This window comes from Lolium perenne, chromosome 3, assembly GCF_019359855.2.
Source record: "Lolium perenne isolate Kyuss_39 chromosome 3, Kyuss_2.0, whole genome shotgun sequence".
Lineage (NCBI taxonomy): Eukaryota > Viridiplantae > Streptophyta > Magnoliopsida > Poales > Poaceae > Lolium > Lolium perenne.
Window position 1 is genome coordinate 350,665,844 of NC_067246.2, and position 13,197 is coordinate 350,679,040.

General features: G+C 43.6%; 1 protein-coding gene across 2 annotated transcripts; it reads left to right on the forward strand.

Annotated features, from left to right (window-relative positions):
• Window positions 1-3,172: 3,172 nt before the first annotated feature.
• Window positions 3,173-10,718, forward strand: LOC127346198 (uncharacterized). Of its 2 annotated transcripts, XM_051372750.2 has the most exons (6): window positions 3,173-3,427; window positions 4,408-4,494; window positions 4,590-9,113; window positions 9,204-9,346; window positions 9,593-9,787; window positions 10,253-10,718. In XM_051372750.2, the coding sequence occupies exon 3, from the start codon at window positions 4,661-4,663 to the stop codon at window positions 9,101-9,103; it is 4,443 nt and encodes a 1,480-aa protein (XP_051228710.1). In that variant the 5' UTR covers window positions 3,173-3,427; window positions 4,408-4,494; window positions 4,590-4,660; the 3' UTR covers window positions 9,104-9,113; window positions 9,204-9,346; window positions 9,593-9,787; window positions 10,253-10,718. The 2 variants fall into 2 exon arrangements, with proteins under 2 accessions (XP_051228710.1, XP_051228709.1); XM_051372749.2 differs by lacking the exon at window positions 3,173-3,427 and having other exon boundaries at window positions 3,518-4,494.
• The last annotated feature ends 2,479 nt before the right edge of the window (window positions 10,719-13,197 follow it).

The window sequence follows — 13,197 nt, forward strand, 5'->3', positions numbered from 1 at the left end:
TCTGCAAAGGTTCTCATTTCAGATAATTGTTGAAGATCGAACATTCGTAGAAATCTGCAAGAAATAATCAAGTGCAGAAGGACGGGAAGGAATCAAGCACAAACAATAGATGCCATTGTTGTAGGAAAACGTTGCATAGAAAACAAAAAATTTCCTACCGCGAACACGAAATCCAAGCCAAGATGCAATCTAGAAGACGGTAGCAACGAGGGGATTATCGAGTCTCACCCTTGAAGAGATTCCAAAGCCTACAAGATGAGGCTCTTGTTGCTGCGGTAGACGTTCACTTGCCGCTTGCAAAAGCGCGTAGAAGATCTTGATCACGGCGCCACGAACGGGCAGCACCTCCGTACTCGATCACACGTTCGGTTGTTGATGAAAACGACGTCCACCTCCCATTCCAGCGGGCAGCGGAAGTAGTAGCTCCTCTTGAATCCGACAGCACGACGGCGTGGTGTCGGTGGCGGTGGAGAACTCCGGCGGAGCTTCGCTAAAGCACGCGGGAGCTATGGAGGAGAGGGGGGTGGCTAGGGTTTGGGAGGGGGTGGCCGGCCACTCAAGGGGGGCGGCCAGGTTGTGGTCTTGGGGTGGCCGGCCCCCTCCCCTTGGCCCCTCATTATATAGGTGGAAGCCCCAAGTGTTGGACTACAAGTCTCCGAATAAGACCCGAACCCAAAACCTTCCATGTGATAGGGAAACCTACCCAAGGTGGGAATCCCACTTGGGTGGGTTTCCCCCCCTTCCATGTGGGGGGGGGGGGGGGGTGTTGGCCGGCCCCCATAGGGGGAGTCCACTTGGGACTCCTCCCCCACTAGGGTTGGCCGGCCATGGAGGTCCCCTTCCTTGGTGGTTTCTTCCGGACTTTTCTAGAACCTTCTAGAACCTTCTAGAACCTTCCATAGAACCTTCTGCATCATTTTAATTCACATAAAATGACATCCTATATATGAATCTTATTCTCCGGACCATTCCGGAACTCCTCGTGATGTCCGGGATCTCATCCGGGACTCCGAACAAATATTCGAACTCCATTCCATATTCAAGTTCTACCATTTCAACATCCAACTTTAAGTGTGTCACCCTACGGTTCGCGAACTATGCGGACATGGTTGAGTACTCACTCCGACCAATAACCAATAGCGGGATCTGGAGATCCATAATGGCTCCCACATATTCAACGATGACTTTAGTGATCGAATGAACCATTCACATACAATACCAATTCCCTTTGTCACGCGATATTTTACTTGTCCGAGGTTTGATCTTCGGTATCACTTTATACCTTGTTCAACCTCGTCTCCTGACAAGTACTGTTTACTCGTACCGTGGTATGTGGTCTCTTATAAACTTATTCATATGCTTGCAAGACATTAGACGACATTCCACCGAGAGGGCCCAGAGTATATCTATCCGTCATCGGGATGGACAAATCCCACTGTTGATCCATATGCCTCAACTCATACTTTCCGGATACTTAATCCCACCTTTATAACCACCCATTTACGTTAGCATGGCGTTTGGTGTAATCAAAGTACCTTTCCGGTATAAGTGATTTACATGATCTCATGGTCATAAGGACTAGGTAACTATGTATCGAAAGCTTATAGCAAATAACTTAATGACGAGATCTTATGCTACGCTTAATTGGGTGTGTCCATTACATCATTCATATAATGATATAACCTTGTTATTAATAACATCCAATGTTCATGATTATGAAACTAATCATCCATTAATCAACAAGCTAGTTTAAGAGGCATACTAGGGACTTCTTGTTGTCTACATATCACACATGTACTAATGTTTCGGTTAATACAATTATAGCATGGTATATAAACTTTTATCATAAACATAAAGATATATAATAACCACTTTTATTATTGCCTCTTGGGCATATCTCCAACAATTGTCACGTGGACTCATCAAGGTTCCGCTTAGGAGATGTACTGAATATTCTGTAGGTGATGACATGAGGTGAAATCCGGTTGAGAGATACAAGATAGGGTGGAGGAGAAGCAATGCTAAGGGCCTATTTGATTCAAAGGATTTTGAAAGCATAGGAATAGGAAAAGTGCATGAATAGTATGTGGCATGTGGGATTGCACCACAGGAAAAATGCAGAAAAAAACAGTAGAGATTGAGTGCATGTGCTACTTGTCATAGACACATAGGAAATTTTTCAAGAGGTCTAACATCATGTTAGAAATCCTATGAAATTGTAGTGTAGAAAAAGAATCCATATGAATTTTGAAGGGTTCAATCATTTGAATGAAATGACCTTAATAGGAAAATTTCTAGGGTAAGAATCGTACAAAATTTATTTAGAAATCCTTTGAATTAACAAGCCCTAAGAAGGTTGAAGAAGGACGACCATGGCAGCTGCGTGAGTCAAGTCGTAGGACTTGATTAATACTGAGTCATGACAGGGACATGAAAAGAGTCATCTCTCCAAGGAAGCAATGGGAATTACTTGGTCTTGGTTGCCTTTGCCCATCAGTGGTGCTCACATAATAAAAAAATCCCATTATGACATCATCATGAACTTGGTAATAAAAATGTATCATTAAAACTTCGATGGTTACGACATTGTCATGAATTTAATACTACAAAAATTCTAGACAAAATATTCAGAAAGTGAAAGAGAAAGATCACCATAATTGTACTCAGAATTACCATTATTCTATAACATTTTTTAACATGAAGTTATATTAAAAATACATCTCATTTATAAATACCATTAAAATAGAATCAACAGTAATTATATTTTTTCCAGATAAAACTTTTCCTTCATCAAGTCTAGCAATTGTCTGATTTTAACAATGCATATAGCATTATTTTCTTGATTTTTTGAACGTAAGATGCACTGGAAAATCAGAAAATCCTAGACACTTCATTAGATATGAGCCACAACATTCTCATAATAAATATCAACTTTACATCATTACGGATATGTTCATTCAATAAAATTTTGAGGCAGTTTCAATCAATCTTTGTGAGCAGTGTAAAACACTAATTGTTACTAGTACCATTTTTAAAGCGCATAAACGCACTGGAAAAGATAAACATCAAAGCGGGCCAAAAACCCATGTCAGCCCGTTAAACTTGAGCCCATCTGCTGAACGGCGGAACAAAGCCCTAGCTCACTCGCCCCAGAGAGTCCACGGCGGCCAGTTCATCGCGGCGTGGCGGCTCCGTTCGCCGGAGCAGCGTGATCCCGCGCGCTTCTCCGTCGAACATGGCTATCCACGTCGAGCACATGGCGTTTGTGGATGGGCGCTAGAGGAAGGAGCAACCGAGGGGTTTAAAGACGACGTCTACAGCGCGGAGGCGGAGCGCCATTTTCGTCCTTCCCAAGAAGCGACGATGCTCTCTCACGGCTTCGTCCGTTCGGGATAGCCGAGGAGAGGCACCGTCGCGACGTCATCAGGTGAGCATACCATCTTTATCCCAGTTTCGTTTTTCGGGTTTGGGGAATTTTACATTTAGGGTTAGGGAATTTGCAATTACACTCACATATGCTCTTCACGAACCAGAAAACGAGCAAATCAACTCTTAATTCGTTTGGTGTAGAAACACAACTGTATTCTATCATTGAGGCATGGGGAGTCCCCCATTCGTCAGCATGATAGATAAGCTAGTGCATCACGACTCACTGTTTCAATCTAGGGTGGCTTGAACAACCTGCTTACAAACAGCTAATATTAAGTTCATATTTTTCATTTAAGTAGCACTACTCCTAGTGCCGTACTCTCCTAGTAAACATGGTTAGAGCTTGCTGTAGAATAGAGTAAAAATGCCACAATGAATCACTTTACAGGCTGGTTCTGGTTATTCCATTGTCGAGCTTCTTGTTGTTTTCCCATGTGTCTTCATCAACCAACCACCCCGGAGACAACTCCTCCTGCCTACTCCAACTAAGAGAAATAGAGTGCAATGTAAAGTAAGTAGCCGGGCCGATCGACTTGATTCACCAAGTAAAAATAATTCCTTCACTATGTAATGTATATATACTACTGATTGTCATCGCTATGGCAGCAACGTCACTGGGCGGCCACCATCCCTGTTTAAATAATTGCGCTCCACGTAATGCTTCCCTGGTTGTGGTTATTTTTGTTGTTAGGTAATCATCCGACCTCCAGCCCTGATTTAATAATTTTGCTCCACGTAATGCTTTGTTGTCTGTGGTTAGTTTAGTGAGGTTATAATCACACCAGTTGGTAGCATCACTACCATCTACTGATCGCCACTGTAGAGAGAGAAACAATAACTAAAGTAAAACAAAGCAATCAGACTTGTGGAGACTCAGTTCAAGCTAGAACAAAAGTACACATCTCTTTTTGTATATATATCTGCCCTTCTGGAGACACACTATCTCCACCCTCTTGTTCTGAGCAACGCTACCAACAGAATTCTCGGGCAGGCGGCTTCCTCACCAGGGATCTCCTCCACGGCCGTCGACGCCGGCAAGCAGGTGGCTCCCCGTTGCTCATCTAGGTATGTACTAATTCCTCTCCTGCCAGTAGCTAGCAACAACTTACATTTGATTAATTTTAACGAATGAACTCATCTTGATTCTTGGATGGATGCAGGTCCTCACACCAAATATCCTTAACCTGCACGTTATGTGGTGACGTGCCAACACAGCACACCTGAGGAGAGGATGGACACTCTCCTCAGCGCGGCGCAGTGGATGGTGGGCAAGGCGCTGGCCTCTGTAGCTGATGGCGTGCTGGAGGCTTGGGATGCCAGCAAGAACTTCGGTCTCAACATTGAGGCCCTGAGGACAGAACTGCTGCTCGTGCAGGCCACGCTCGAAGCAGCCAGCCGCAAGAAGATTGGCGGCAAAGCCATGGAGGAGCTGCTGCGGAAGCTGCGGCACTCGGCGCACGGTGCGGAGGATTTGTTGGATGAGCTCGACTACTTCCGTGTCCATGACGAGCTCCACGGCACATACGACGCTGCAGACCAGCATGCCAAGGGCGGCGTCCATGACCTTGCCCTTAATGCTCGTCACACCGCCAAAGCCGTGCTTGGTTTATCTTCAGCTGCCACCCCTGATGAACCTGGAAAGGTACTAGAAGATGCAAGACAACGAGTCGGTTGCTGTGCTTGGCCACTTGCTATGCACAAGTCACGCGGAAGTTCCTCCTCATCGCTAAATTCCAATCAGGCTGACGAGGAGGTGGTCAGTGGATGCATGCCCAAGCTCGGTAAACTCCTTGCACTCTCATCTTCCCCACATGTTCGTGATGATAATTCTGGCCAGTCAACTCTTTGTGATGCGCCACAGAGAGAGCATGCAGAAGAAACACCAATGCTGGGGTTTAATAGAGCTGATTTCTCTGAAAGAATGAAGCTCATTGTAGAGCAACTTCAGCCTGTGCGTAGGGACTGTACCAAGATTCTGCAGACCTTGGACCGTATCACCCTCCCAGATAGTGCCCAGAGTCGTCCCATCACAACCGGTCGAAGTATAGAGCCAAAATTATATGGGAGGGACAATACTATGAATAGCATCATACATGATATGACCAAGGGTAAATACCATAGACAGGATCTGACTGTGCTTCCAATTGTTGGTCCGGGGGGGATAGGAAAGACAACACTGATACAGCACATATATAGAAACCAACAAGTTCAAAATCATTTTCAAGTCATCATCTGGGTATGTGTGTCGCTGAGTTTTAATTTGAATAAGCTCATAGAAGAGATTAAAACATATATCCCTCAAGTTGAAGGAGAAAAAGATGGTAGAGCCGAAGATCTAATTGAACAGAGATTAAAATTTAAAAGGTTTTTGCTTGTACTGGATGATATATGGGAGTTCAGTGATGTGGATGACTGGAAAAGGTTATTGCTGCCACTCAGAGCTTCACAAGAAAAAGGTAGCATGATTATACTCACAACTCGGTTTCCAGCAATAGCAAAGATGGTTAAAACTACTGATCATATAGAACTGGAAGGGTTAGAACCCGAGGAATTTAGGAAGTTATTCCTTGCATTTGTCTTTGGCGATGAGCCCTTTAGAAGTGATCACAAATTTTTGCTCGAGACCGGAGATAAGATAATGGAAAAACTGAAGGGCTCCCCTCTTGCTGCAAAAACTGTTGGTACATTACTTAGAAAAGACCTTAATTTTCGCCATTGGAGAAGGGTCTTAGAAAGTAAAGAATGGGAGGGGCAGACCGGTGCCAATGACATTATGCCTGCCTTGAAGCTTAGCTATGACTATCTTCCTTTCCATCAACAACAATGTTTCTCCTATTCTGCATTGTTTCCTGAAGACTACGAGTATAGTGCCACTGAGCTAATTAACTTGTGGATTGGACTTGATATTTTACAACCTGGTGGTCCAAACCAAACATCAGAAGACATAGGTTTGAGCAATTTAAATGATCTGGTCATACATGGATTATTCAGGAAAGAGGAAACTGATGGTCGTTTGCATTATGTAATGCATGACCTTCTACATGATTTAGCATTGAAGGTTGCATCTCATGAATGTCTTACCGTGCATCATTCTAATGTGGGATCTGTAAAAATTCAGTCATCCATCCGTCACTTGTCTATAATTATAGATGATGATAAAGTTACCCATGAAAACTTTAAGAGTCAATTGAGAAAGCTGAAGGTGGGATTGAAAGTTAAGCAATTGCACACTTTGATGTTATTTGGAGAAATGGACGAAAGCTTTGCCAGCATTTTAGAGGATTTGTGCAAGGAAGCAAATGCTCTTCGCTTTCTCCGTTTAGTTAATATGCCGTCTTCTGCAGAGTCCATATTACATAGCTTTTCAGCACTTTTCCACCTACGATACCTATGTCTGGGGACAAAGTATGGGAGGGAGATGCATTTACCACTTACCATTTCTAGATTCTATCACTTAAGGATTCTGGATTTAGGATCATGGTACCGTTGTCGTGATTTTCCCAAAGACCTGAGCAACCTTGCAAAATTGCGTCGTTTTTATACCCCAAGTGATGAGTTGCATTCTGAAATTTTTAATGTGGGAAAGCTTGTACTCTTGGAGGAGTTGAAGGTATTTAGAGTCAATAAAGAAAGTGAAGGATTTGAACCAAAGCAACTTGAGAATTTGACCGAACTAAGGGAGCTTGGCATCTATAACCTTGAGAATATACGTACCAAAGAAGAAGCGGCCAAAACAAAACTGACAGAGAAAAGCAACTTGAAGAGGTTAACCTTAGATTGGGATATTAAGCGGTCTAATACTGATCCTTATGTGGAAGCAGTCATCCTTGAGAGTCTTCAACCAAATAGGTATCTTTTAGAGTTATGCATTAGAGGGCACGGTGGCCCTTCTTGTCCAACATGGTTGGGTGATAATCTCTCTGTTGAAGCCCTTCAATCTCTTCATCTCGTTGGTGTTTCTTGGCAACGTCTCCCTTCCTTAGGGAAAATGTGGGGTCTTGACACATTAAAACTGTACAATATTGTCCCAATGAAGGAGCTTGTTATAGATGAGAGCTTTGACAGGCTAATAAGGCTTGAACTTGTTGGCTTGGCAAGTTTTGAAAAATGGTTACCATCACAGGATGCTCATATGTTTCCTCTTCTACAAGTACTGATTATCAGAGGCTGCCCTAAACTCTTGGAGTTGGCATTTTCAAACCACATTGTTTACTCACCAAATGAAGACTGGAACATTGGTTGGTTTCCAAAACTGCAAGAGCTTGAGATATATAACTGTCCAGAATTCTTGTTAGTTGTTCATATGCCCTGGACTGAAACTTTGTGCTCCGTCAAAATACGAGGTGTAAAGCTTCTAGAGAAGTTTGAGTACTCAAAATTATCCTACAGAATAGAACTGGAAATTTTCGGGAAGGATGATCTGCAGAGCTTAGATCAGATTTTGGCATTCAGTAATCTTATGGGACTGGAGAAGCTGACACTCAAGAAGTGCCCATCTCTGGACTCAAAGCACCTTCTGATGCTAACCTCACTGAAGACACTGGCTATAGAGAATTCAGATGGTCTTGTTGGGTCACTAGAAGGTGAGGGTGATGTTGAATGGCAGCTCCCTATTGAGATTCTTATGGTCGAGGAATTACGTGGTGCCAGTGGGAAGGAACTGACACAGCTCCTCACCCACCTCCCAAAGCTCTCCAAATTGGACATCAGAAACTGCACAACTATAACACATCTGGCAATGGGGGTGGATGTGCAGCAAACAACATTAGCAGCAACGTCAGAGGTGGGAGAAGAAGATAGGTTGCTGGCCCTCCCGGCCCATCTCTATGGCTCACTACAGGACCTGGTCATCTCTCTATGCCCAGAGCTGGTCCTGGTGGAGCCTTCAACTTTTCTTCCTGCCAGAGGGTTTCAAGCCCTGCGGTCCCTCCAGACTTTAGAAATTCAGCACAGCCCCAAGTTGCTATCCAGATGCTCTTTTTCTGGCTGTCTTTTCCCATCCTCTCTGCAAGAGCTTGTTCTTCAAGGCATGGAAGGAATGGGGACGCTGGAGCCCCTCTCAAACCTAACCTCTCTCACCCGATTGGATTTGTGGTATTGTGGCGAGGATCTGAGATGCAAGGGCCTGGGGCCTCTTCTTACCACTGGGGGACAGCTTAGGAAATTACTTGTCTATGGCAGCCCAAGATTCTTTGCTGATCCCAGGCAAGTGTTGCTACAGGAGGATGAAGGAGAAGAGCACCAACTTGTTTCTCCTGCTGCAGTTCATTCATGCAAACTGCAGGACTTCTCTACTGATGACGTCGTGGGATTCCTTGTTACACCCATCTGCAGCCTCCTGTCTTCCTCCCTCACATGCCTGCAACTTTATCAGAACTTCAATTACAAGGTGGAGCGCTTCACAAGCGAGCAAGAGGACGCCCTTCACCTCCTCGTCTCCCTCCAGCAACTCGAGTTCCGTGAATACAACAAGCTTCAGCACCTCCCTGCAGGGATGCACAAGCTTACCAACCTCAAGCGCTTAGAGGTCTTCTCATGTTCAGGCGTCCAGTCACTCCCCAAGGATGGCCTCCCCGAATCACTGCAACTACTAGATGTCAGTGACTGCGGCAACGAGGAGCTGAAACAGCACTGCATGGGGTTAGTGGGAACCATCCCAAAAATCATACTATGACAGATCCAAGGTTAACACAAATAATTTTCTTTCCTTTTTCTCAACTTTCCCTTTTCTTGCATTATATTCTAATCATTGTTTGTAACCATCTACTATGCAGGCCCCTGCCTTGGATGTTGTTCCCTTGTAGATTCATCTAGGTTTGAATTGAATGGCTCAACTCTTTCAATGCATACACTTGCTTGCCATATTCATAACATGGGGGGTCTTGTGGCCACCTTTTTTCTACCTGTACATAATCTGGTAAGTACGCATAAACTTTATTTCTGTACCATATCAGTTATATAACAATATCCACTTATGCTCATGCTATATCAGATACCATTATTTTTCTTTGTGTTTGTGAAAATAATTCTATTGCAACATTACTTATGCTCCATTTCTCCATGCCCCTTGTCTACTCACACATTGAGAAAACCAATATGATTATCTGTCCTAGAAGAAAATCACTGGTCTGTATTTACTCTATTTTTTTTGTTTTCTGTGCAGGTATTCTTACATTTGTTCGTAGGCTTCTACATACTTTTCATTTTAATTTGGGTGGTTTTCACTCATCAATACTCACCGATATGCTTGGCTAGTTTTGGTGTGAGGATCACCATGGTATAATTCAGGAATGAATCATGCTTCCGTGCTAGACTACAGAGATTATGGCCTTCCGCTTCCTTCATGTACATAAATCTGGTAAGTACATCCAACTAGAACTATACTCCTGTCGTACCATACCAATTATACAACTTCCGCTTATACTCATGCTATATCATATTTCCATTTTTCTCAGCGCAGTGAAAATGGTTCTCCTATTAAACCAATATTTGATAGTTGTTTATCCGTGCACACAAGTTGAAAAATCAATATGATTATCAGCTAATTCTTTTTGACTATCTTTCTTTATTTCCTGAACGAAATACATGAAACATGTCATGCATTCACCATTTATTTTGTTTTCTATGCACATTCAGTGACAAATTTCTTCATGTGGGAATGTTAGGATTTTTTTGGTACGGACAAACCAAGTAAAGTTTGATTAGAAAGATACGCGTATATATATGCTATAATAGTTTGAGTCTACTATGTCATTCTTTTATACGATTTGTCTACTATGGCATTCTTTTAATTATAGAAGATTATACGATTTGTCCATGGCAGGGTTGGTGGTGGGGGCGGCAGGGGCGAGGTCCATGGAGGCGTCCTCCATCGCAGTTTGGGGCTTGGCGCCAGCGAAATTCGAGTGTGAGTGGCCGGAGAGGAAGTGGCTTGTGTGCCAACAATCCTGGGAGTGGAAGAAGGGGCATGCCGACGTGGTTGTTCTCCATGCCGACACACTTCTAGCCAAATTTGGGCTTGGAAGGTCGCCGTGAACGCCTGAGTTCGCTAGAGTGGGGTTTTCGTATCCTCCTATCTGCGCAGGCCCAAACAGACAGCATATGTTGGTTTGGGTCACTCAGATAATTGATGGATAAGGGTTGTAGGTGACACTAACAGTCTAAACGAAAACAGCTCAGGATTACTATATCGAAGTCTCATCCACTCGGAAAAGTATTGTACCAAGTGACTTGTACTAGTTCATCTGAAGCTACTTTTGAATACAATGAGTAAGTACCATCAACCCTCACCAAGCAAAGTAAGTTCAGAGGTATCAGGGGGATACCCAGAATTTTAAGTAGGCTTGTCAGATCATCAAGTAGTGCATATATATCACTTCTACCTCCGGGTGCTCACGTCCTCGTGCAATGATCATACTATTAACCTCTTTCATCACCTCAACCCATCTGTATCCAGGTTCCTTCACTACGCCGGCAAAATCCCTCTCCTATCTCAATTTGTGCGAATCACTCCACAGTCCCATAGAGGCGTAAATACTTGACATCAGAAGGGCGAGGCCATTTCAGTGGCATACCTCACGATTTCAACATTACCAAACAGGCATTCTCATTTCTGATCCATCTATATGAGTGGTTGTCTGGTGAGAACATAGAGCGGCAAGAGCAGGCGCTGCAGCGGTGGCCATGGCTAACAGCAACATGTACATTAGACAAGCTGTTCCGACTAATTTAAGGCTGCAGAGAGAGCGAATACGAAATGGAGTCCAAAACATATACATGGGGACAGGACCAGAACTCTGATGTAATGCGGAGGCTAATAGCTGGCCACAAGCGTATGGATCGACATTAATTTAAGGCTCTATCACATGGTTAATCTTCAGAAGAAAGAATTTGGGTTATATAATAGCCAAGTTGTGCTTTGACTTCCGACTGCTTATGTCCGCTGGCCACATCAGAATTACGCGCACAGTCCATCATCACATATTTTAGACCACCCATGTAATCCCCATCGTCATCATTGTGATCTCATCCATGATGTTTCTTGGCTTAATGAAGCTATTTTGACAATTATGAATGCGACTTGAGAGGTTTTAAAAAAAACGTAGGTTATGGTTATAGGCACTACACATATAATATACACATGTGATCTGTCTTCTATAATTGGATATACATGTTAGGCATATCATTTTATCAATGGGAGAATGTGGCCATTTCTCACAAGAGTTTCCACATGTATCTCAAGTCCGTCGTAAGGACCTTTCTACAGATTGTAAAGCATAGTAAACAAGTATATATCTGAATTAACTCGACCTTTACTTTGTGTTAACAGAGTGACACGTAACAACTCATTCTTCCCACGGCCAGGACAATTTTCATTGTACCCCAATTATTGTAGTTGTTCCAATATGAACTCCTCTAATGGACTCTGAATCAGGTAAAGTTTGTTATTGGTTAAAGGCTCCATCACATGTCTAATCAAGTGATGTGTACACAAATTAGCTTAATGACTGGACTTGTGTGTTGACTTCCAACACCTTTTAAGTTCTCGCCACCTCCATGGATCATTAGTGGGCGCTGCTCTCTTCATTTGCATGTCAACGTACTCTCTGCTATTGTGTGAGGTATGTACTATTTTACAGAGATTATGCACGTTGTTACTTTTTTATAATTGGCTTGTTTCTTCCATCATTAGTATGTTCAGTTGGAAGTTGTTGTACTCTTACACATTAATGTCTCTTCAGCTGCCATGTATTCATGATTTTTCCAAATACGGTTGACACAATGTCATTTTGATTTTTTTCTTCTGCAATCACGGTTATAGCATTCATGTCTCAGTGTTGACAACTTTACCTGATGATATTGCATGTCCTAATGCTGTCATTTTTTCCTTAAATCTTCTAGTCTCTCTATGGTAACTTATAGCACATCTGAGTGGTAGCTCTAGAACAGTTTCCCATACTATGAAATGCAATGAAAGCGGCAACTCTCTCTTCTTCAAATTCCAGATTGTTTCTATATCCAAAACATTTGAGATTACTAAAGTTTGGAATGTGCACACATTTCACTAATTTTCAATGGTTCGGTTCAGTATCACGGTATTGTTGTCATGTAAAAATCACCCCACTCGGCATCCCCAACCTCGCCAGCCGGAGCACCGCACTCCGTTGGCTTTGGCAGAGCTGGATGGACACCTCCAAGCCATGGAGGAGGCTGCTGCTCCCGATTGACAAAGGTGTAGGGGCTCTTTGAAGCTTCTGTGCAATTCCAAATTGGCAGTGGAGCCGCAACGCAGTTCTGAACTGACCCCTGGATCATCATGTTACGCTTTGTGACCAATACCCCGAGTTGTTCAAGAAGTGCACCCTGCGCCGTATCTCGATCAAGTCTGTCATGGACAGTGACAAGTGGATGAGACACTTCAAGGCTGACCTTTTAGCGGAGGCTATCGTGCAGTTCACTTCTCTGTGGGCAATGCTCCATGATTTACACCTCAGCGCCGACAAGCCAGACAAGCTGGTTTGGAAGTGGACGACGACTCTGTGATGCTCCAAGATTTACACCATTTGCCCCTCTTTTTCCGCCGTTTGTATGGCGCTCCGATGCTCCGTCTAAATGCAAGTTCTACTCTTGTCTGGCCATTCAAGGAAAGTGCCTCACCGCGGATAATTTGGCGAAGAGAGGTTGGACGCATAACCTCCTCTGCACTCTGTGCAACTCTGATCAGGAAACGGCCCTGCACCTGCTCGCTGCTTGCCCCTACGCCCAAGA

Coding starts and splice junctions, on each gene's coding strand:
- LOC127346198 (XM_051372750.2), top strand. CDS start 4,661: ATGGACACTCTCCTCAGCGCGGCGCAGTGGATGGTGGGCAAGGCGCTG.